Raw genomic sequence first — 27,519 nt, 5'->3', positions numbered from 1 at the left:
TTAGAAAATGTATCCTTAAAATAAAAGAAGTTCCTGCAACATAGTCTCGAGAACACCTGTAATCTTACCAGATGGCGTAAAATTACAGGACATCGGTATTTGGTGTATGTAACCTTACAAATTTCCTTAAATAAAACACCCTTTTCCCCTTTTTAAACAGACCTGTTCTGTTAAATTGCAAACAAATTCCTGTTTTATGAATTTACTGAATGATTCTGTTATTGCTTTCTGCAAAATCTGCTTTTTTGTCCCCTGTAAAATCAGGGTTTTTTTTAACAGAGTATTTACAGTCTGAATATTCCATACCACCCAGACAAAACGCAGCGAATTTGCAGATTTAACATATAAAGAAGAAAAATTGGCTTTATGTTGAATAAGAAAATCAATGAGAATGATGATTGCAGGGAATACTTTGCAAAGATTTAAAAAACCACTTTGAGGGAAAAAGAAAATATTTCTTTCGCTGAGCGCTCTACGTGTGATCCTCGTGCGGACTATTACATAGTAGTCAAATGTTTTTGTTTACTCAGTCAGGGTAGATAAAATAAATTGTACGTCTATGTATGATCATGTTATCACAGTGACCCGATATCACACCATTATCACCGTTCAGAAAATCATGAATGCCCATAATTTGCCTTCTTTTCAATCTTAGATTATTATGCACACCAATTAAATCATGTGAACTAAAAACATAAATGGAATCAATTCTGAAATTGATGTGTTTCGATTTTAGATGTGAATTATGCGTATAGAAACGAATTAATAATAATATTTTACTCAGTTATTTATTATTACCATGAACCCCTACAATGACATCGATTCTACAATCACGATCATGACCATATTTAGCGTAAAATACACCCAAGATCTTTAGACTTTCACTGCTTCATGGTTTTCTGTATAAATTCTTAGAATTGGTTGGAACTCAAAATATCAAGAAGAAAGAAACTAATATCTTTTGACTTGAACTGCTTAATGCTTTTCTGTATGTCTTCTTAGAATGGGTTGTCTACGAAAAGCAGAGAAAGAATACATCTTTCGCGGGACACGGAAAGTAATCAAATTGTTGTTCTATACGAAAGAATAATATTTGCATTATTGTAATCAAGCACGAAGTGAAACTGTCTTCCATTCCGGCGAATCGATATGCTTTCCTGAAATAGATGGTTATTTTAAGTAACTCATACTATTACCTCATGAAAATTGTTTACATCGATAGACATATATTACAAACAACTGTCAACATGGTTTAATAAGCGAACGTGATAACAGTAATTATGCTAATCAGAGACTCAAATTGTTAATCAAAGAGGTAGTAAATTTTTGAAAAATGTTTTGCCCCCAAGTAATTAGTGCAACAAAATAATACTCGATATGGATTCTGGTCATCATGATTTTCTCAATTCAGAATGTACTTACTATCCTTCACGTTTATATGATATGGACGCATGTTATGATCTTGCATGAGCCAGCATATTGTATAATTTCGTATTTTTTGCATGCCTTTTCGTGATTGAAATGTGCTTTGTATAATAATTACCATTGCTTGTATCAAATCTTAATTTCGGAATATCTAATGAACTTTGATTACATATAGTGTATATCATTATGCAACCCCTGTAATGACATGGGGCGGGTTTATAGTTTAAGTGTTCATCATTTTATTTGATAACTTTGATATCAACACCCTTGTTTTCAAACATTTATATCAACAACTAAAAACCCAATATGGCCAATGGTTTTCCTATGCAATATAGCACTTATATAATTGGTGTACATTGGCTTATTTAAACGTGGTATAATTTAATATGCACGTTGTATAGCTTGCAGTGACACAATCAATCACCATTGATCATCATCACGTCTTTCCATGCATTCAGCACCTCGACCAGTCACTTTTACATACTTGCCAAAACAACACGGGGTAAAATGTATTATCATAATGTATCATCATGATTAGTATACCTATACCCATGGTATCTACAATATGTATGAATGCATAATGCCAATATTTTAATCAGTTTTAATTACACCAGAGAAGTAGAAGTTCCCTCTCCCATGATCACGCCATATATGCACCAGGCTGCCGAAAATTACGACAGACCTGGGGCCTGTTTCATAAGACTTGTAATAATAACAAATTTGAAATAAACAGTTAAAAGCTACTGAAATCCTTCAATCTGATTGGTTGATAGTACATTTGTCATAGAAACTGTGTATTTGTTATAACAACAAGTCTTTATGAAACATATTTCCTCTACTTTCCTCTACGAACTGAGTGTTTCCGTGTGATGCTGTGCATGCGGTAGTATTGTTTGTATATAAGGTTGATTTGTATTAGCAGGGAACAAAGTGAAGGTGAGAGTTTGAAATGAGTAAGTAACTTGATTTATTTATTTGATTTATTGATTTATGTCTTTCTTGACGGCCTAACCTTTTACAAGCGGATTACAGACTACATGGACTGAAAGTAGATCGTTTCCTGATGGGGAATATAAGAGAGATATAAAAAAAAAATCTTGTGGAAAACCCTGAAAAGGCTGCAAATTGAAATATTAATTGAAAAATATAAAATTATCTTTTTTTTATGAAAAAAAGGTTCACCACATTCTTTCCATGTTTAAATTGGTCAGCAGCTCTCGCTCATTTTTGGGGACTTTTTGTTTAAAACCAAAAATTTACTCAATCTGATCTATCAAAATTCCCATGTTTCTCATATTACCATTCACAAAATTGTTGTTCCTGAAGTAAAATATATCCGTGAATCATATATAATATTCTAGTTTCTGTTTTCATGTTGCCCTTAAACAGGTTAAAAATAATATTCATGCGTTGTTTATTTATGCTCTACTGCCTGTTATTTACTATCCCAAACGCTGCAATGGTCAAAAGTCTGTGTAAGCTATGAAATCCTTTTTAATTGACATCCTCGCATGCGCCCTCCTGCCAACCCAACGAATTGTACCCAGTATGATATAGATGACTTGTCAAAATTGATCAACAATAACCAAATTTAGTACTCATAGAATTCAGAAGAAATTCAGCGAGAGCTTAAGAAAAATAAGGAGAAAAAGAGGTTTGAAGTTTGGGTTCACTATTAAAGTTAAGCATGAGATGCACATATTGCGCAATCTCATTGAAACTTCCAAGCAGTCCGCAAAAATGAGGTCAAAGAAACTCTTGTATCTTGTCTCTTATTCAACGTAAGAACTTTTGACAGTATGAAGAAGAAGAATATAACTCTTCCATAAGAGCTAATTTTGTAATTTTTGCTTTTAAAAACAAAATGTCTATTTTGGCTATTTACAGAGAACCTTCCCTGATTAATTATTGTTGGTTTTTGGGTGGCTGCTCACATGTAATTTGGCTTCGTTATTATTCATCACTTCTCGGTATCTCAGTCTTTCTACTGCATGTATATATTAAAATGCCCGCTGCTAACACCATCTTGTTTATTTTGTCGACATTCCCCGCACCCCAATCACAATAATTCTTAAAACCGCTGTCATCCCATCAACAACGCCGCAATTTCACCAACACCTCCCAAATGCACCAACATGTTTGACCTAACCCTAATTCCTAATCCCTGTCATTAAAACCTCCTTCAAATCAAGCTTTACGACAAGACTCCCACCACTTTTTCCACAAATGCCATCATTATTTTACTGTGACCTCGATCTCCCTGTTTATGTTGTTCATTCCTCTAAATCTAGATGGTTTCCTTCCTCCAACTATTGCACCGACTTCTCGCAGTTCATGTCGGCACGAAGCTCCAGGAGATCTAGTCTTGCTAGTGTTGGGGTTGGTACGGTCGTCAGGCAGGACAGCGCCCCCACAGTTCCAACCAGATCATCACCATCATCTGTGCGTGCTTCCTCGACTTGGAGCCTTCCTCGGGCGCGGTTACTATCATCATCAGAATCAATGATATGAAGTCCCCTACACACTTCGATATACATTTCAAGGCATATCATGCCACGCGTATATATTATGACGTCACGCAAGCCTTGAAGCACTAACACTGACACAGACTCTGCTGTACTTCCATGAAACTCTTAACATGACTTTGTGATGTAACATTTACTTTTAAGTTCATTTTTTTTTATGTCAAGGGAATTACGATATGCAAATGTTACATAAACACGAGCATTCCCCTGTCAGAATTCTAAGAAATATCGATATCTTTGTGTAAGGACGATATGCTTCTTCCTTGTTTACCAGAACTCAGAAAGAAATGTATACGTGCAGCCAAGATGTTTGAATTCATGAATGAATGCTCAACCTGATAACTGGACATTGTACAATCATTTAAGACATATAGCTTTGAAATTACTATCTGATAGTTCTCAAAATTAATATCTGCGGAAAGAAATTTTAAATGGTAAATCGCATCTGGTGAACTTCCTGCTTGCTGTTTTGATTTCCTTGTTAGAACTGACAAAGGGATGAATCTGTGAATGCTGTACAAATGTGATTTTAGTTTTAAAAGATCGGTCTTAACTCATAATATTTAGGGAAATATCATTTAAAAAAGGAAATGGAGTAGCAGCGTCCTTGTTTTAATATGATACAATAGCAATGATCGATCCTTCCATTTTGAACGCTGTCTCCTTTTTGCAATCCACTTACCAAGAAAAAATATTATGTTTGCACCTTTATTAACCTCCATATTCACACCCAAACGCGAAATTTCCATGGCGCCGCACTTTTGGAAATCATTATAATTCATTATAACTAATCTCTAGAAGACAAAAAATGAAAAGGTGTCAATACATTTGTATTGACCATTATTATGCCTGCCTTAACTGAGAGAGTGATAATGATTAAACTCCTTTTTGCTGCAGTCACACCAAAAACCTGTTCTAGACCGATCAAGCCAAAAGTCTGACCGAGTACGTAATTGAACGGTATTGCATCGTTCGGTTAGGAACCAGTTTCGTTGTTGTTGTGAGTGTAGCATGAGTTTAATGATACAGTCTAACCAAAGAAACCGACACAAACCGATCAAGCCATTACGTTATTTGGAATGACAATGCATCGGTCGGTTAGGAGGCGGTTTCGTTGGTGTGACCGACAATCGGGAGTACTGTTGTAGAAAAAAGAACAGTGCAATGGAATTGAGTTAAGTCATTCAGTCTCAAACATTTCAAATGTTTTTTGTCGACGAATGTCTATATCAAATCTCGTTTCTCAATGGAGGAGGACTTACTATAGTCAACATAAAAACAATCCAAATGAAAGGTCTACATGACATGATGGCCCAATTGATGCGGATGCTTTGTAATGGTAATATTTAGCTGGGGTTTTCTTGTACATGTATGCCTAACATACTACATCATGCCATCTGTAGCCACTCCGGCAACATATCTTGCAAGGAAGGACCATACACTGAAATGTGCAGTGCCAAAATCGTCAATTGATTCCTACAAATACTCCTTCTTCCCGAGGAAAATCCGAATATGGAACCACCTGCCTGGCGAAGTTGTATACAAAACAGGTCTACCAGCATTCAATGATGCTGCGCTTCCCATTATTACAAATCTGCAGCCTCCAACCGGATCTCTTGTTCTTTAAGATGTATCCAGGTTTTTACTTGCACATCGCACTCTCCTTTTATTGTAAAATAGAGATCTTCACTATGACACCAACCAATCTTTCACGACATATTGCAAAGTTCATTCCAGCTAAGCTTTTTGGAGCTGCAAGAGGAATTATCTCATGAAGTATCAAGTAACAAAATATCATTTACTCACTGACATAGCTACAGACATCGCTCATTGCATTACCAATTAGAGGTGATTTTGTTTGTATTCAGGTGCTTCATGTACAATATATTGATGATGGTAATAGTGACAACAATTTAACTAGGGTAGCTACTTGAGTTATGATATTGCTCTACCTACGAGCCTTGCATCAAATAATATTTCTGTTATCCTTCTAAGCCTAAATGATGGACTTTAAGCTAGAAGGCACATGGTTCTATTTCGATAGGTCTTTGGTATCACTCGGTCTAGGATTGAACCCAGTACGACTTCCTGTTATTACCATGATTGCGTAGCCCTTTATGAGTATTCATGAATTTTGCTTATCAAAAGTATACAGCTTACACAAGTTGATCTAGTTATCGTTATAATTCATCTTTTAAGTGGCAGTCACTTAATTGAAATAAGTTCTCTTTCATGTAGACGTATACAAATCACACTGTAATACAATGAGCATGGTGAGAATGGCAGTTTGTGAGACCTGAATCGGGATATATACCCTTTTAAGTGTAGACTTTTTAAAAGAAAATCAAAGAAGTTTTAAACATATATTTATATATACTTTGCATTGTTTTGTAAATATCTTTACAGTGCTCAATCAGAAACATAATTATCATTTCTCGTCACAATTCCACGGTCCTTGGGTGTAACATAATAACGAGATGCGCTAGATATTTCATTTCACTCTATTTATTTGTCAATTCTGGTTAGAATATGTAACATACAGTTGTACATTTAATGGTATACACGAATTAAAGAAAGAATATAAAGAATACGGGGAAAGAGAATAGGTAATCAATCTTCCACAGACTGATAAAATATCAAAAGTGGAGTAAAAAAAAGGAGGGAGGGTTGTATGCAAAATCTCAGAGTAAAATGTATACATTCTTATAATGAATATTCCTCACATTTAATTTTTTTTCGTTTACTTTAAATTGATTGTACTTGGTTCACAATAGACTTACAATAACCAGGGAAGTGTTATAACACTTCCCTGCAATAACGATTGTTCGTAAAATTGAGCGTAGTGTTGTGTTACATCGTCCTAGTCCTGTTGCGATAATACTTTCCCTTTCATCATTTTTGGTCATTTGATATATTAAAGGTCAAATCCACCTCAAAAGAGTGTTGATTTGAATCAATAGAGAAAATTCAGACAAGCATATTGCTGAAAATGTTATCAAAATCGGATGTAAAATAAGAATGTTTAAAGTTTCGCTTATTTTTCACAAAATAGTTATATGCACAATTTAGTCACATGCAAATGAGAGAATCGATGATGTCTCTCACTCACTATTTATTTTGTTTCTTTTTGTTTGAATTATACAATATTTCAATTTTTACAGATTTGACAGTAAAGATCAACTTCACTGAAAAAAATATTAAACAATCGTAATTCCACATGTTCAGGGCGAAATATAACTTTGTTTTACGATACAATGAGACAAAAAATACAATATTTCATATTTCATATAATAAAATACAAAAGAAATAGTGAGTGAGTGATGTTATCAGTTCCCTCATTTGCATACTGACCAGGATGTGAATATAACTATTTTGGGAAACTTAGCGAAACTTAAAAATGGCACAACTTTCATATTTTACAACCGATTTTGATGAAGTTTTCTGTGTTGTGCTTGTTGGATTTTTCTCTTTTTATTCAAATCCACTTGTTGTTGAGGTGGACTTGTTTAAGCATTAAATACATTCATACGCATTTTTAATGTAATTTTCATAATTTCTGCCCTACATCGTCAACGTATGTAAATTATGTGCTAAATATTTTCCATTTTTTTTTGTATCGAGATACTTTTGGCTTTATATAGTGCAAAGGAAGTGGAAATAATACAATGCTTGCCCCCCCCCCCCCCAAAAAAAAACACACTTTCGTGAATATTATAATTACGTCACCATAGATGATAGCTGATTAGATTATATATGAAAGTGGTAAAAGAGGCAGTAATAATTTATATTTCTTATTATATAATGATATTTTGCCGTTTTCCTTACATATTATCACGCCCATTGCATTATTGCGGTGTATATAATAATATCACCCTTATGAATTTACAGTTAAAGTGCAGTTAACTGAAAACAAAATATTTACTTACCCTGTACAAATTGACTTGTTAAAATATTATATGTATGCTGAATATTATTACTATTGATTCAGGGATGTATGTCAATGTTGTACATCACATTTTCATTGTGCTGGAATAAATGCTATCATTATCACAGTAAATCATTTTGAATGGAAATTTTTATGTTCTTGATTCCTATTCTGAATGCGTGTTATGTGTCATGATGTACAGTTGCAATTGCTGCAGTCACGGCAATGGCAAGTTTTCGTACCGCTACGCAGAACGAAATCTAGAACAAAGTAAATTTGTGAACTAGAATGGCAGATCGTCCTAATTTTCGGAGTTGGCGAAAAATTGCAAATGATTTCGTTTGCCCATGCAAAGACCAGGACGAAACTGCCGTTTTGATTCACCGTTAATTTTCGACAAAGACCTGATTGTCATGAATGGCATTTCTCGTGTGTCGTGGGAAGGAAAACTCCCTAATCATGCTAATGAAAGCGACTCCTCGTGGTCTATATTTGGACTAGCTTCTGTCGGTCTGGAGTAGGGTTCACCTTTGTTTAATGGGTGATATTTGGACTAGCTTAGGGCTCCATGTTTTTTTGTTTCATCTACCCATGGCAGCAAAGGACAATATTTTAGGTCATAGACCAAACATGTCAGTGTCCGAGAAAAAAAAGCAATACAAAACGAAATATGTCTTAGCTATCCGTCAATCAGTTCTTGCTTACAATAATGACAACAAGATATTGGATGTTGACTTCTGACATTATGAACCAACCCCAAAATAACAAGGGTCGACCAAATATAGGTATCGACAATATGGCTAGGTAATCGATACGTTGACATTTGCATTTCCTTTAATAGCAATATTTCACCATGTTGATGATAATCATGTAAAAGGTGAACCATTCCCTTGTTATGCATCTGTTTAGAAAAGAAAAATGCCTAATTAATGACGAACGATTATAGGTTCCATTGATTTGTAAGACTCCACATTGTATAAGACGTGGTTTCAAGTCTGCAGGCATAAAATGCCTACGCCATTTTTTTAATGGTTACACAACCAACTTTATATTCTAAAAGCCTTCAAATTTTGTTTTGTTTCCAGCTATACACATATTCAGATAGTAGGCCTAGAAGTCATCCTTTATCATGTTTTTTGAGAACATGCTCATGCCTTCAAATATATGCATTTAACTGCAGGTACGTGTGGGTTATTGATTTCAATTATCATGATAAAAATATATGCTAGTATAGGACCTGTTTACGTGATACTGCATACCAGGGGCGGGGCACATCCGGTCCCCCCCCCCTTGAGAATCATAGGGGGGGGGGGGGTTGCAAGAAAATATTTGCGATCAATTGCAAATATTCTGTTGCAAATTAACAACTGATAGATCAACGTTAGCTGTAGCAAATCAGATGAAACTTTTTGTTTCAAGGAGCAAATTAGTAATCAATCACTAATTTGCAATTAACCTCAAGATATATTATTGATTTAGGGACCAAAAATTGACTTGCAATTGATCGCAAGTTTCTTGCAACATCCCATTAGACAATAATCTTAATGTAAATATATCGGTCACTCACAAGTTTTTCCTACCTCCCCCCCACCCCCTTGAGAGTCACAGATAATTTTTTAATTGGAATATGTCGTCCATACACAAGTGAGGCTATTTTTTTTCTTTTTTTTTGCCTGTCTAATTTTGCGGGCGACAAAGTAAACTTAATTTTTAGTGAGAACCTTTTTTTTTTTCTTTTGTTTGCTTGTCAAATTATACTAGAGACAATGTGCTCGCTTTTTTATCCTGGATCTGCCCCTGCTGCATATACTCAAAATATCATGCGGACATCCATAGTTATAACGGTTTAGTCACACCAACGAAACCGACTTCATACTGACCGATAGTATGGCATTGGAAATAATATCATAGCTTGGGCTGACATAGGGTCAGATACACCGATGAGATTGAGGAATTGAATTTTGCCAGTATCGAATAATTCTGCAAACGGTGATTAATGTGGGTCTGTGGGTGAGAGAGAGAGAGAGTGTGTCTGTTGAAAAAAAAAAGTGACGTAAATTTAGTTTACTATTCATGAACATTATGTATTGATGCGCTAATTTAATGAAATAATTAGTCACAGAACGAGGACATTAAACTGTATAGGTATTATACTTGAACGAGATAATGCAGAAATATTTCATGCCATTTTGACCGAGGAGAGTTCATTGGAAGCATTGACTTTCTTTACTTTTTAAAATGTATGGTGTAGGTTTTTTCCATGGAGCAACAAATCGACAGTTACACTAAATGGAATAATAATCATTATTCCAATATTTTAAAATTTCATTTCTAAATTTTGCCCCAAAAATAATGATTAAATTTTAAATATTTTTAACATTAATTCTCTAACTCAAGGATCACTTCAAATTTCATATATTTTTAAAGGTTTGCCTCTCACTACCTTTTGAATATTTATATATGTAAATCTGATGAACCTACAGTCAACCGTGTGAACTTGTATTCTTATTATTACACACATACACACACCCTCACACACACACACACACACACATATGTATATATAATATTAATAAAAATAAATAATTTTCATGCTTATATTCCAACATAATTTATTTGATGTCCACAAGTTTTCTTACTTTCTACTTGATCGTCCAAAATTCGTGGACATCAAATCAAACAAATTATGTTGGAATAGGCAATAGCTTTGATGCAGCTGAAGCATGGCGGCTTGTCATTGTTCGAAACCCACCTTCACCCGACAAAGGAAATTATAATTGGTATAGTGTCGAAAATCTGTCTATCTGACGGTCAATCGGATCGGGGTCGCCCTAGCCACTAACCCGTCTCTGTGGTCTAGTGGTTAAGGCACCGGCGTTCAAAGCTGGGGGCCCGGGTTCGATTCCCGGCAGAGACATTTTTTCGGCATCACCAATTTTTCCAAAGGGTAGATAGCTCTGGGGAACCTTGATTTAAGCTACGCCTACCATTGTTATCTTCATCCATTTATTTACAATATATATATATATATATATATGTGTGTGTGTGTGTGTGTGTGTGTGTAAGGGTGTATGTATATGTGTGTATGGGTGTATGTATGTATAATTATCTACACCCGACAAAGAGAAAATAAATGGAGAGGTGAGCATATGTTTACCTGACGGTCACTCGAGTCGGGTTCGCCCTTGCCACTAAAACCGTCTATGTGGTCTAGTGGTTAAGGCAAATAAGGAAAATAGTAGGAATGTCTTTCAGTATCTTTATGTAGTAAATGTAATGGTATATATATTTATACAATCTGTCTTTTTATGCCTGCAGGAAATCCTTTCTATTCTGACATGATTATGAATTAATCTACTCCTTACTGCTTTGTTATCATAACGAAATCAAGTATTAAATGGAAATATTATGATTTCTCTTCCTAATTACCACTGTGCTTCTATATGGCACTTATCAAGATTAAAGATTCAAGAATTTTATTTCATTTCCATCACCAAGATACATCAAATATAAATACAAATCAATACTTGACCATTGGCTGATATTATGTCATATATGTAAATAGATACATGCATCCATATATATAAGTATATTCAGCTAATAAAATACTGTATAATGCCTCGACACAATAATAATTTTAATGCAACACTTCCTAAAGAATAGGCAGTAATGTTAGGACTTATTATGCCCACAAACAAGTGCTATTCAATAGAATCATATTGCATTCTAACCTTATGATAGTATAATTTACACGTTGATAATAACAATACTCCTTTTTCTCATGGAGAAAATAATAAATCATCAAGGTACTTTGTCATGTTTTGCTACATTGTAGCTGACTTAATCATGCATGCATTGTACCACACGGTTTCTGAATTAACGAAGCGCAAGCTTCATGTTCCGACAAACTATGCCCGAAAATATACCCACACACTCTCTCTGACACACACACACACACCCTCTCAACCTCCCATCCCACCTACAGTTCCCATAGGGACTACATTATTTAAACACACACACACGAAGCGTAAGCTTCATGTTCGGACAAACTATGCCCGAAAATATACCCACACACTCTCTCTGACACACACACACACACACCCTCTCACCCTCCCATCCCACCTACAGTTCCCATAGGGAATACATTATTTAAACACACACCCTCCCACACGCTTGCAGTGACTCACGGAAAATACTTATGCTAACACAATGGTCGTGCTTATCATAATGGGTTGGATCGAGGCGTTCATGGGAAACAGTCGTAAAGGATTTGAACCGATTTTACTGTTCAGCCAACAGGATGTATTTGCAACCGACACCTACATTGAACATTTTCATTCTTTTGATAATAGTAGGAGAATTCCTTTTGTTCACGTCTGGATTATTTTTCATGGTTTCTGCGCTTTTATACACCGGAAAGTATCGAATCGCTGTGATTACCCTGCATTCTCCGCTCGGGCTAGTTGTAACATTCCCATTATCAGATCCATTAAGGCCGCTGAAATTATATGTACAGCCGGTGACGTTAAAAAAACTTCCGGGAAGCCTAAAAAAGAAAAATAGAAAGAAAGACAGATACATGTGTTGAGAGTTAGACACACAATACATTAAGAAAGAAAGGCAAATATTATGCTCATAATGATAGACAACCATTATCTTTAAAGAGCCATCATGAAAATCATCACCGATAAGGAGCATGCTTTCCTTTAGAAGTTCAGAAAGACTATTTTCCCCCTCAGTTGTCAATCGAATATTGTTAGCCTTTGAGGATATAATTTGAATAAACATAATTTCATATGATAAGATACAAAAAAACAAATTGGGATATGGTATCATCAATTTGCTCATTGAATATTCACGAAGACATGTATGCAACGATTTCTTCGAAATAATGCAAATCTTTGAAATGTCATAACTTTGTTATTCCTTGTCCGATTTTAATCAAATTTTAAGCGTTTTGTTAGATTTTTTCATCTATTCAAACCATTTAATTTTCAGCCTGGAATTTCCCTTGAATATCTAAGATAAATCAAGTTAACGACCTATATGTAAATATAGTGTCTACCTAGCTTTGGGCTGACCTAGCAGAAAAAATGTACAAACTGGGGCATACATAGGACGTGGGGGGGGGGGGGGCTTGATGACCATGTCTTTCCCACAAAAACTTTCACGACCATTAAAAGGAGAAAGCAGGAAAAGGAAAAGGAAAGAGTAAAATATATTTAATAATTCCTGAATACATGTATCTAAAAATCTTTCAAAAAAATAGTGTTTGTATCAAAAGGTCATTCTTTTTTCGCATCTCTTCTGAACTTTTGTTCCATCTCGCATTTATGGGGGTTGTTTATTGTATGCCATTCCTTCTACATGTTCTGTGTCAGTCTAGCTATTAACATTAATTTAACGCATGTCAACCTAGCTTGAAGTCTAGATACATGTGTCTACCTAACTTCTAATCATGTGTATCTACTTTATATGCACATGGGTCCGTATTCTTAAGTCGGGTTTAATTCAAACTCTGGTTTAGGCCTAACTATGGATAGCCAATATTGTCATGAATCTTTTTCCGTATGATTTCAATGTATCAGCTAATTTTCTCTCAAATCATTCTTAACTGTTTCGAAAGGATAAATAAGCCTTCTTTACCAGCATTCACGAGTTAGCAAAGAGCACTCTTAACATAAGAAACATGCAATATAAGGAAAATTTTGAGATGTTTGGCTTCCATAATTTTAGCACAGAGTTAGACCATAGTCTAAGTTAAACGTGACTTCACAATAAGGGCCTGTGAGTCGAACTAACTATTATTCTAACTATCTTCTTAATGTTCTTTGCCGACCTAGTTAGTAATCTAATTATCCTTAACCCTTTCCACGCGCTACTGCTAATATAAATATATCGTCAAGAAATCCGCCATCGCTGAATCTGAATCGTTACTTACCTCGCGTAGTCTATATTTTGTGTTGTTGTTTCACTGCAAACTTTTTCGACCTCTGTTGAGCGTGTGTTCCTAAGCTTTCCAGTGTCGACAGGCATGACAGGTACCGCGAGTGTGCCGACCGCCAAAACCAAAACAAAGGTCACCAAAATGACAATTTGCTTCTGCATCTTCAATAATGAATATTTCTGAAATAATGAAAATAATATACAGGATAGAAGTATAAAGCACACATTTGGACACAGGCTTCTAGCATTTATGTCATATACATTTTATGGATCACCTTATACGTGATAGCCGTAATGATGATGATTCGTATGACGACCTTGATGATCAGCATTGTATTCAATTCCTTTCAATTACGAGCCAAATTGTCATAACTGCAATGGTTTATTTGGTTATATCTTCGGTGAGGAACTGAGGAAGATGCATAACAACCCTTGAAAAGTTGGGAATTCGCGAACAGGAATTATAAGGATTGAATTAAATCAGCAGCCGTTCTTATTAACCGAATCGATAAAAATCCCTTGCGGAGTGCGACTCAGATAAAACGTCTTGCAGAGAAGATGGAACGAAAATATTAATTTTGCTAGGAAATATTGCCTGCTGTATGGTTATATATTCAATACTTTTCTCAATCTTTATTGAATGGCTGAAATGTCGAATTGATGTTTCCGTACACTCTAAAAAATATTGGGTAAAAATGCTCCATGAGGGTTATTATGTATCCAACCCACATTGGACATTTCTTTTGGGCATATGTATTTGTCCAGTGTGATGAAAAATGTTCCCATTCTAAAGTAATTGCTGTTTATTTTTTAACCTTACTGGACAATATGCTTCCCGAATTGGGTAAAATACTACCCCAAATTGGTTGGACACATAATTACCCTCGTGTTGGTTAAAATTTTACCCAATATTCTTTACAGTGTATAGGTTTTGATTGACATGCGTATACACTACGAAGGAAATCGTGAATACATGCAATAGAGCAATTTATATGACAAGGAATGTACACTGAGCATTTTAATCCGAACCCTATTTCAACATGCTCAAATAGCCTTATAGGTGCAATCATTCTTGACAACCCAGACAGAAATATATGACAGCGTTCGCCAATGCAATAGCCAAACAAATGAGATCGACTTCGGTATAATAAAAGCAATTACATTATTCCGAATGGCGGTTTGAATATGGTTTCGTTAATGTGATATACCATAATCTATAAATACAAATTTGCCTTTATATGACAACTGAAAGAAGACACTTCGGAGAACTATATCAACATTAAAGGGTCTAAGAATATCTTTTATGAAAAAAAAATAACTGTTGACAGATTTGCAGAAATAGCATTCTATTCTTTAGTACTGACCATTACCTATCCTAGCCGTTGATATGTTTTGTGTATGATATTGTTAATTCAAATAAAGAAAACACCCAAGTAATCATGCCAAATTAACAATATATATATATTACTTATTTCAGCAATACTATTAACAAATACCGCTGTTTTAAATGTAACATATAATTAGTCTATTATACATGACCAATTCAGCCGATGGGTTACGGTACCACTCTAATATGATAAGAAAGTTTAAACTGAAATTGAAATATTCATAGGAAAAATAATATGCAATTATTGATCGAATTCAATTTAATAATGAATGTTGCTTCATATTTATAGGAATACATGAAACATATAAGTACAACTACAACGTCACATCGTTTTAAATCATAATTTTCAATACCAATGTATGTTTTAAATTATATTATATACAGCGCTCATGATTTTGTTAGTAAAATCATGTGGAAGTGAAATATAATATTTAAGGTACATTCGAATTGCTTACCTTTTATAAAACGTATGTTAAGATATGGAAATGATGATAATTTCTGTAAGGGTGATGAGGAAAACTATAACACCCCTTGCTATACTAAAGTATACGAAAACCTTGATCCACTTCGAGTCGCATGTGAGTGATGTACAAATGTGATGCATCTCAAAGTTGATCGTGAATTTATATGCTGAAGACATTCTAAATTTTGCAATTAGGGATTTTCGACAAAAATATGGTATGCATTATTTAGCGACATATAACAAATTTACACACCCTTTCTTAAAGTTGTACGCGCCAATATGCTTTAAAAACTGTCCGAGTACGGCCCACGCATCGAGAGCGCTTACGTCGTCGGCAATAAATAAAGTTAATATTATTTAGCAACATCCAAATGTGAGGAAATATTCAAATGAGTGGGAGAGCGAGTGGTCCGTTCTAGTAGTACATGCAAGGACGTGGTGAATGAAGGTGTGTGTGGACTTGGGTGTGTGTGTGTGAGAGAGAGATAGGGGAGAGAGGGAGAGAGAGGGAGGGTAATGGTATGTATGTGTGAGTGTGTGTTATTTTTTGTACCTTATTGACTTCATTCTATTTTGGCCATTATCTTTTTGCTAAAACTTAAATATCTTATTGTCAAATTTGAATTATGGGTTATGGGAATTTTAACATTACATTAAATGTAAAATAGCTCCCCCAAAGAAGGTTATTATGTGTGTAAGGGTATATCATGGGGAGGGGGTGGGGTAATCATTTATATCAAAGATTTTAATAAGGGAGGGGGACAGGGTGTACCTATCAACTTTGGGAATTTCAGTGGACGAGGTCCGGTTCCCCTGACATATGGGCTCCATTGAGTTATAGGAAGGACTCGAAGAAGAAAAGAAAATAGCCCCAAATTGATCATTGATCTTTACTACACGATAAAATAATAATAATAGGATTAAATAGAATGAATAGAGTCTCATAATAATGAAGTACAAAAGAAGAAGTGCTGACATCATCAGCTTGCTAATAATATTCATTGAACTATTTCACCAAAAACAACACAAAATGCCACGAAATTGTTATTCCGTGTCCGATTTTAATGAAATTTTCATCGTTTTTTTTTTGTCTGATCATGCTTTATCTGTTCCAATCTTATCATTTTCAGCATAGTGAACCCCCATAAAGGGATGCTCCAGACTGAAGACGTTCATATCTAACTAAATAGAGTAAAAGTCAAAGGGCAAAACGCTGGATTTGAATTTTGTAGAGTTGCATTATTCAGGTGAAACAGTTCTGGGCATGTCTTCATGAATATTCATTGGGTGGGCTGATGATGTCATATTCCCACTTGTTGTTTTGTATGTTATTGTATGAAATGATATGAAAGCTTTATTAAAAAATGTTCTACCAAGAACAAAAGCAATTGAATTGACAACTGATTAAGTACATTAGTTATTTTTACTGCAACTTACTTCATCATTATGGAGACACATCATTTACATATTTATGAAAAAACGAAACATGCCTGCACTGTTAGAAAGTTTATCATTAAAATAAAAAAAGTTCCTGCAGCAGAGTCTCGAGAACATTTGTAATCTTACCAGATTGCGTAAAATTACAGGAAATCGGTATTAATTTGGTGTATGTAACCTTAAAAATTTCCCTAAATAAAACACCCTTTTCCCCTTTTTTAAACATACCTGTTCTGTTTAGTTGCAAACAAAATCCTGTTTTATGAATTTACAGAATGATTATGTTATTGCTTTCTCCAAAATCTTCTTCTTTCCCCGGTAAAATCAGGGTTTTTAAACAGTGTACTGTTTCACCGGAATAATGCAAATCTTTAAAATTCAATAACTTCGTTATTTGTTATCCGATTTTGATCAAATTTTCAGCATTTCGTTTTGTGAATTTTACTGCATATATTTAGATATGGATATCTTCAGCGCGCAGTATGCCTTTAAAATAATTTATCATGGGTAAGGAGGTCGGAAGAAACATGGCTAATTATGGATGGGTAGTGTCCCCAGCAGCTATGTAATAGTTAAGTTATGTAATATTCTGTACGCAGGCGACGGATGAACAAAAAATTATGAAAAATATAATCCATGTACAAATCCGATATAACATGCATTTTCAGAAAAAAATGGCAGAGGTAATCAAAAACATAGTTTTAAAAAAAATCATGAATATGTCACTTTTCTTTAAAGAAAATTTATAATATAGATTAAAAACCTTTTGTCTGCTAATGAACTTAGATCTCCCCGTGTAAATATGTCAAAAGTAAGACAATAATAACGACAAAGAAACGCATATACACTCTTTTATACACAAACATAATTATAAATCAATTTCTTAAATTTGTATTTGATACAATCAAGATTTTGAATGATTGATTTGTCACCTAAAAATCTGGCAAATTGTCTGATTTGAAAAAAAATATGCATATATGTAATATCAAATAGGAGTTAGTACATGATATCTGGATGATGGGAGTATATATTTTCGGTGCGATCGCCTGGCCGGTCGTCGAGATCAACAATGATAAAGAGTTATAAAGAAAATGAAGCTAATGATAATGGTGGCGGTGATGATGATGGTGATGATGATGATGATGATAATGAAGGTGATGATGATAATGATGATGATGATGATGAAGGTGATGATAATGATGGTGGTGGTGGTAATGATGATGATGATGATGGTGATAATGATAATGATAATAATAATTATTATAAACCTCTCTTTAAGAATGTCGAATAATCCGTTCCTCTGATTGGTCAAAACTGAGGTCATGTAAACGACCATGCCTTCAAAACAACAAATTAAGGTGGTAACCAAGGGCAACGGGCATAGTTAACAAGATTTCTGCCCGTTGCCCCCTGACCCACCCCTTAACGACGGGCATGGCAAAATTTGGCCGAGATCCCCATTTGATTGCATGCAAAATGTTGCTTTCTGCGGTGATTGCGGATACCATAAATATCCGCGCGATTTGATCGGAAGTTTTAGACAATTCGCGCATTTACGCGCTTATAGCGCTAGTGCGCGCAACGGATATGTCACATCGATGGAAAGATGCCGATCTTTGTCTTTTGCTTGTTGATTCCTGTTAAAATATATGGCATTATTTAAAAGAAGACTAACTTATTAAGGACATAACGGATGTATCAATCATCAAGTCTTGTTGCAGTTTTTCATTGAAATGCATGCTCGCAAAAGGTGAGTCGAATGAAAAGATAATACCGTACGGTCACTGCACTTTCTAATTAAAGTTAGATTTATAAGTAACGTTAGAGTCTAACGTTAGACTACTCGTTAGGTATGACAAACGACAACGTTAGGTCGTGAAATCTACCGTTAGCTTTTATATGAGTTAAGAGTAGATTCAAGATCTAAGTTAGATCTAATTAACGTTAGGCCTAATGTTCCGTTTAATCTTACTTTGGATTTGACGTAGCCGAGATCTAACGTTCATGACGTCGGTTAGATCTAACTTAGACTGTAACGTTAATGGAGATTTAACGTTAAGTCAGTAAACTTAACTTGGGGTAGCCTAGTTCAGACCCTAATTTGGTTCCTAAATAGGCCTAGTGGCAGTACTCAGTAGATCTAATTGGTATGGAATGCTTTAGTATTCGACTTCGAGACCTAACGTCAGGGGCAGGGCTAAGTTAGGGCCTAACGTTAGGCCTAATGTAATGTTAGCCTGTGGCTTAGGGCTTTTAGGCCTAAAACTTGTTTAAGATCTAGATCTAGCGTTAATTCGGTTCATAAAATATATATGGACTGCTTTTATATTCGAGACATGCTTGTTTCTTTCGGCTCGCGGGTACCGCATCGGCCAGACCATGCCCTCGGGCATAATCGCGCTGCGGCCCCCTTGAGCCTCTAGAAACAACCATACCTCTCAAAGCAGTCCATATATCTATATTATTATTAGTAGTAGTATTATAATTATTAGTAGTATTATTCTAATAATAAAAATAATAATAATAGTAATAGTACTATTGAAGTATAAAGGTTTAAGACCATAGATCAATTATTCAAAGCATTTGAAAATATTGACATCACTATTTTCGGCAATATAAATTACGGTTATTCTATCATGTCCATATTCTACATCCTAGTCTTCATGAAAGCAGCTTGCGAATTGCGACATTTCCCTGATATATTTTTTGTTGTGGCGACCCAGTGATTTTGTTTCTGTTTTATTGAATAAAACCTTCCCTAATTCTGGAATCCTGGATCCGTCCCTACTATATTTGTATATATATATATATATATATATATATATATATATATATATATATATATATATATATATATATATATATATATATTACTGTATTTTAAAAGTTATAACAGGTCAATGGCCGTGTAAATACATATTGTTTAAGAAGAATTTTGCTTCACCTTAACACATACATAATTTGTATGTTTTAAGGTGTAAGTTCATAGTAAGTTCATACGTAGAAACTACTAAGGCAATTAGTTTCGGAGAAATGTGTCGTATTTACTGTGTTCGGATTTCTTTCTTTATATGGTAATCAAAGATAGATGTACAAAGGAAGTTATTTAGCAGATGATTGTTTTGATTCTGTGGCGCTTTTATATTTGTTTATTTCCCTATGGATTCTCTCAGATCGAATTGTGTAAGGAAATCCCTTTCTGTAGTTATTTCTACACCTGAAAGGGTAATTTTACGACACAGTAACACGTAAGCTAAACTGATTTCAGACCGACAGAAGCTATAATCTTGTTCCAAACTGCATACGATAGCGCGGTATCGTTAATACTGTGGAATACTGCGGAGGTGCAGTGGCCGAGTGGTCTAAGGCGCCTGGCTATACATGTACATAGAAAGTCCGGGGTTCGATCCCCGGCCGGGGCACCTATGCCCGTGAGCAAAGCATTTAATGTACAATGCTCTTTTATCCTGCTTTCAAATAAATGGAAATGCTATATGCATTATTGGTTGAAAAAAAAATACTGCGGAGGTGCCGTGGCCGAGTGGTCTAAGGCACCTAATAGCTATATTCCCCTTTCGATCTAAAAGTTTGACATTGAAGATACCTTTACCATGTTTACAATCAAAACATGAATATTCATAAAATGGTTCCTGAATTTTTTTCTTTTCGAAATTAAACCATTTCGTGAGCATAGAATGGACACAAATTTGTTTTTCGTTTATTTGTGTTTGTTCGTTTTCGAATCATCACCATGACTATGTGTAGGTGTCCCCAGATGTTACGGCATGCCAAATGATATGGTTAACGCCATGTAATTTCGATTACAAAAGCCAAATCAAAACAAAAACAGGATGCATCATTAATTGGAGTAAGAGAACTAATAAGAATTACCTAGTTTTTTTTAAAGTAAAAACCCTTTATACTTTTCTTCGTTTTGTTAATTTCATATGTATAGCAATCAAGCTGAGGGATCGAAACTGAACAAATGTGACATCATTATGAAGGAAATAAAATCAACACAAATTTTTACTAGTTCAGTCATAAAACAGAGATTATTTTCTAATAAAGTAAAATCCCATTATACTTTTGAAAATTCTTCTTTGTTTAAATTTCATATGTATGGCAATCAAGCTGAGGGATCGAACTTGAATAAATGTGACATCATTTTGAGGGGAATAAAAATCAACAAAATTTTTACTAGTTCGGTCAGAAAACTGAGAGATTATTCCTTAAAAGAAATTGATTGAGCAATCAGTACTCGGAGAGGTTGAATATGGGGAGTACCTTTAATAATATCAATTTAATGTTTATAGCGCTTATTAAAATTTCTCTAAGCTCTCTACATTACAAAACATCACTACTTAACTTGAGTAACTAATTTCAATCACTTATCTAACTTAACTACCTCAAATAACTTAACAGCCAACGCAAATACTCTAAAATAACTTAACAAATCAAATTGACCTTCGACAAATCAACTGTAAAAATCAGATTGATTATAAATTACGGAAGAGATATGCCTTCACTCTAATAAATATTGGTTAAAAATGCTCCATGGAGGTAATTTGTCCGAAATTGGGCTTTTCTTTCGGGCATTTTTATTCATCAAGTGTGATGGAAATTTTGCCCAATCTAAATGCTTATTTTCAACCTTACTGGACAAGATGCTTCCCGCATAATTGGGTAAAAGCCCACATTGGTTGCACACATAATTACCCTCGTGGTGGTAAAAAATTTACCCAATGTTTTTACAGTGTACCACTTCTACTACTACTACTACTTCTACTACTACTACTACTACTACTACCACCACCACCACCACCACTTCTACTACCACTACTTCTACTACCACTACTTCTTCTTCTTCCACTACTTCTACTACTTCTACTACTACTACTACTACTACTACTACTACTACCACTGCTACCACCACTACTTCTACTACTACCACTACTTCCAATACTACTATTAATACTACTACTACTATTTCTACTACTACTACTACTACTACTACTACTACTACTACTACTGCTATTACTACTTCAACTACTACTACTATTGCTACCAAATTTTCGTAATTTGTCTTATTGACGTTCAATATGTTTTACAACATCGGTAATTCCACAAGTTCAGGGAGGAATGAAACTTTGGTTATTTTACATAACAGAAAATATAATCGTGAGTGAATGACTTCATTGATTCTTCCATTTTCATATCACTGTGATGTGAAAGTATTAGGTTTCTTTTATATATGCTATATTAGCGAAATTATAAATCGCCATAACTTTCATATTTCCTAATTATCATAACTTTCTTATGACATGCATTTTTGGTAAGTTTCAGCACTGTCTCTGCTTAATTCTTTTTCAAGCTATTTTTATTGGTGGGTTGAATCTGACCATCAAGCGTTTAAACACATTTGCGTCTCAGGACATTTTTAAAACTTCTGTTACGACTAGGTGAGCTATTTTTTGTAATGCTTTTTATATTTTGATATTGATTAATTCGTCAAGTTTATTAAAAAGAACATGAATATTGATAGTTAACCTCTAAATTCGAAACTTAGGAAATAATGGAAGAAACCGCCAACCATGACTACCACTATTATTACTTCTTAGATACATGCAGTAGAGTAAGCACACTTCTAATTAATGAACATGTAGAAAAACCTATTATCTATAAAGTTACATGTATGTTTAATAAGAGATTCTTTCGCTCACTGGCACACATACTCATAAATGCACGCCCTAACATATCTGAAAACAACACTCACTGGTCTGTCTTCAAATAATGACATAAATAAGATACTATGCAGATGATTCCACAAACACTTAACTTCTCAGTTGGATAAAAAAGAAACCTAAACAGTTATATTCCGAAATCACACCGAAACAATATTACATAATTCTAACAGGTCTAACGCACATTTCTATTACGCCGAATATGAAAAAAGCGACCATTTATTACCCTGCCGTCTCAGGCCTTATTATTTTTTTTTTCATTTGAATATATTTAGTTTTTATCTTGTTTTCATAAACATAGAAAATCTTGAAAATCGATTTTTGCGGGGTTTTTTAAATTTCAGTTCAGATAATATGAACTGCGTGCAAATGTTGTCAATGCCCTTTTCGATATCAACACTTGCTGTACACTCTGTCCACATTTTTCTTAGGTAATTCATGCCCAACGGAAGTTACAATCGACTTGTAGAGATGGTGAGATCCCGCCAAGATCTCGCCAAGTTGACTAACAAATTTCATCATGCCTGTCATGTCGTGTGAGATAACTTATCTCGCCTTTTTTAAAAGTCCATGGCACTTCCAACCCTCTGTATTCAATGAATAAATTTTATTGAAACAAATCAAACTAAATTACAACCTTTACAAATAATTGACAGATAGGCACAGGACTTACAAAACCATTGGTTATACATGTCAGGGGTTGTGGAACTGTATTGAAAGGCGGTGGGGGGGGGGAGCTGTATAAGAAAATATAAAATGATCCTATACGTTTTTTAACACGGTTTTGGAAAAAAATGGTTGGCAGTTCCGCGGCCGCTGCATGCTACTGTCAGAGGAGATTTATGTATGCTGATTTTAAGATCCCCGCTCACGCGCTCACCCCTCACGCACACTTTAATGTTACACGCCCCCTCGCGCGCACACACTCACGTACACCCTCCCTTCCATGAACGGACACACACACCAGGTACGCTTTTGAATGTTGCCAAATACGCACAAACCGGCAAATGTTTGTATCTATAGTCGTGATAGTTGCAGAACGACGGAAGTACTCCCGGTAGCGGGTTTTGCCTAGACTATTTTGAAACTATGGCTGCATGAAAATTCTCAGAAGCAATTAGTCAATTTGCTGATTTTAGCTAAATTAATCACATTCTATTTTGCTCTGAAACATCCCGCATTACAAAATTTAGAATATCTTCAGCATATATATATGCACGGTCAGCAACGGAATGCTTCAGAATTTTACAGCAATCAAAAGAGCATCGCAGTGGATAAAAGTTCCTGCATACTTTTGTAAAACGTTTCTTCATTACAAATATAATTTTCATCGAATTTGACTTTTCTCAAAGGTAAGCAATATTTTCGATATCTTTCAGCACTTTGTTTGGTACATATGGGTCGATACTGCACCCCAATACGCCATACCTTTAGTCACAGTATACATGGTATACAGGGCTATTTAGTACGTAACAGGCCTATACTTTCCCAATTCGATTTTCCCACATTTTCGCCATTTTATTTTATTTAACCTTCGGGTCACAACTGTTGAGACCAAATTTGGTATGCCCTGGTACGCGGTTACGAAATTACGCAACATTTGGACCTAGTAAGTGCATGTCGGACCCCAATTGCTCTAAAACGTATCATCTACAAAGTCAATACAAAATTTATTTCATAAATGAGTGATTATTCTCAGTTTTATTGACAACAGTCATTTGGGTTGATGCTATGTATGACTAAAATAACGTCCCCGAATTTCGTCGAATAAAGAATTGAAAAAAGATGAAAAAACTAAGAAATACATACACACGCAAAATGTAGGGGAACATACTGTCCACACAACAATAAGTTAAACAAATTTTCAAACTCTGGGTAGTTTTCAACCAATACTGTGTAGTTTTCACCTAAAGCACTCATTATTGGTTTAAAACTACCCAGAATTTGATAAAGTATTAACCAATTGTCGTGTGGACAGTATGTTGCCGAAGATCTTAAAGGGTGTACGAAATTCAAAAAACAATATAATACTAACAAAATTTATTTTGGGAGCAGATTTTTCATTTGTAGTTGTTAGGAATGCCACAAAAAAATATTTCTCTAGGAGCTCTATTTAATGAATTGGAGCAAAAAGTATGATTTCATTTATAAAATAGAATAATTAATTAATATGAAAAAATATATGAATTTTGTGCAATTTCCTAGGTTATGTCGTAGGTTATGTAATTCTCTACCTCCCTGCAACTTTTCATCGCGACCGCGGGCCTAACAACCCCCCCCCCCTCCTACCCCGACTTCAAGCTAAAAGCCAAGACCACCTTCACAGTCCTCAGGATGATCTGCGTTAAAATAGAAAATACAACAATATAAAATCAGAAATTTTACTATGTCGGAAGAAAAGTAAGAATATAAAGATGAAAATATATATTTTTTTCAATATCCTCATCGTCAATACCATCATTATCATTTTCATTGCTATCGTCATTATCGTTATTCATTGTTTGATAATTAATCTTTACAGATGCATAATGAGAACCTCGTGTTAGTGACTCTTGCTCTTGCGGGGGTGATTGCAGCAGTCCCTTTCGACCTGGGGGAAGTACGACATACCAGATCAATTAATCCAGCTGATTCTACTGACGCTGGGCAGCGCAACTGTACTTTTACACCTGGGGTAGAATACGAGCTTTGTCGCCCGGTGATGGAACACACCACTAATATTTCGAGGTGAGTTACTTAAAGTCATCGCCGAATCATAGGACTTTATTTAAGTATACACCATTTCGGCTTAGGTATTATTAGGTGATCTGACAATCGACAGATCAACTATTAATTTCGTACGAATTTTCTTTTTTCTTTATTTATTTCTTAATTTGTATTTTTCCACCCTTTTCTTGTTAGCGTAAAATCTCAAAATCTACATCATCAATTTTCTTCAAAATATCATCAGCTATGGAGACTTATCATGTCATCTGTATGAAACAGATTCAAGGTCAAAAGGTCATCATGACGTCATCTAGACGCCATTTTGTAAATTCACATTATCAATCATATCTTCATTATCAATTATCAAAAATCAACAATTTTTACATCACATCAACTTCAGATCAAGGGTCAACTGTTCATGTCATCAAAGGTCATGTAAAGGTCACGACATGCGCGTACGCGCGCGTCGAAATTTTCAAAATCTTTTTTTGACCAAAGTTAAGTACGAATCAGGTCATTTTAAGCATTTCAAAATTTGCGCGCGCGCACGGTTACGTGCGCGTTCTCGCGCGTAACGGCACTATTATACAACATAGGATTGCCATTTTTTTCTTATCAATGCACCGATAATAAAATTCTAAACAATTTGATACCTTGATCAACCGTCTACGACAAGTAATAAAGGAATTAGCCTCCATCAAAGTTTACAGCACGCGCGCGCACTAACCATAGACAATATATGTGCAAAAACATGCCTATACAAAATTCATTAAAGCTCTTTAGGAAGTTCAATGACCCCCAATTTGTTTCCTTTTCGAATAGAATATGGATGGGAGATATGATTTCATGTCACATTTGACCCGAAATTTTATCATGACGTCATCAAAATGGCGTCGGAACTCAAAATTCTCATTTTGCTACTTATGACGTCATCATAGTTATGCAAATTTGACTCTAACTCCGTAAATATTGGTCAATTTTCGCTCAGTTTTTTATATATTGTAGCTGAGGACATACTCTATCTGATGTTATGGCTATATTGTCATTTTAAGGAACGAATCATCCCTTAAAATGTCAATTTGTAGGGGTATGTCATTTTCGCTCATTTTGTGTGCAATCTCTATGAGAAATGACTTTATCTCAAAACTGAATTCTACATTCCTCTATTTCGTGAGCCATATCTCTACTTGTTCTTGTCTGTTTTCTCTGAGCTTTTAGTATGTTGTAGCTGAGATTGTAAGCTATCATAATTGTGGTCTCCATTTTCCGATCAGATGCCGGGACTATGCCCGTATTTCACTTGCAAAATTGGATTTGAGATCCTCTTAATTTGCTTATGTGTAAAGTCTATGGGAAACAGTGTAGCTCAATTGGGAAGGCATCAGACTTGCGTCCTTAGGGTTCACAGTTCGAACCCAGGGGTGAACATGAGGATTTTTTTTTTCTTTTCAAAATTCCACAAATGGGCCTTTATGACCATTACAATGTATATAAAATAAAACATTGGACAATAAAAGAGATTAAAATCTCTTTTAGTGTACAATATGTACATGAATATGTGTATGACCTACACTTTTTCACACTACTTTCTCATTTCCCTCTTTTTCAAGAGTATTCAACACATTCTTTTCGTAAGAGAAGTTCAGTTTTCATCATGATGATCATATTGATCTCAATAAACATGCTGATTGTCTTCGTGATCATGAAATCAGAGACAGATCGCCTAATTCGTCCTCATGACGAATTAAAATTCTAGTTTTATGTTGAATTCTATCTGGGGGCTTCAAGTGTGATTCTATTTCCACTTTGTCCTATTTCTATTTGCACTTTCCCAAAAATGAATTCCAGCGAGTTATGCTAATTTAATTTACCGGAGGAATTTACATCATTTTTTTAACTTGTCAACATGGTCAAGAACTAACACTTTTTATTTATTTCATAAATGACCAACCATTTGTTTACCA

The 27,519-nt window shown here is 34.9% G+C and overlaps 1 protein-coding gene across 2 annotated transcripts in view; it reads left to right on the top strand.

Moving 5' to 3' along the window:
* Positions 1-6,519, top strand: part of LOC135157266 (transient receptor potential cation channel subfamily A member 1-like) — a 44,183-nt gene extending 37,664 nt beyond the window's left edge. The window contains exon 26 of one of the 2 annotated variants that reach the window (XM_064112278.1): positions 3,717-6,519. In XM_064112278.1, coding sequence (XP_063968348.1) covers position 3,717 — 1 coding nt within the window. In that variant the 3' untranslated portion in view covers positions 3,718-6,519. The remainder of the gene's footprint in view (positions 1-3,716) is intronic. The other variant, XM_064112279.1, reaches the window with a different exon arrangement.
* Positions 6,520-27,519: the final 21,000 nt, after the last annotated feature.

Source organism: Lytechinus pictus, chromosome 17, assembly GCF_037042905.1.
Source record: "Lytechinus pictus isolate F3 Inbred chromosome 17, Lp3.0, whole genome shotgun sequence".
NCBI lineage: Eukaryota > Metazoa > Echinodermata > Echinoidea > Temnopleuroida > Toxopneustidae > Lytechinus > Lytechinus pictus.
This window is presented reverse-complemented; position numbering and strand designations above follow the sequence as displayed.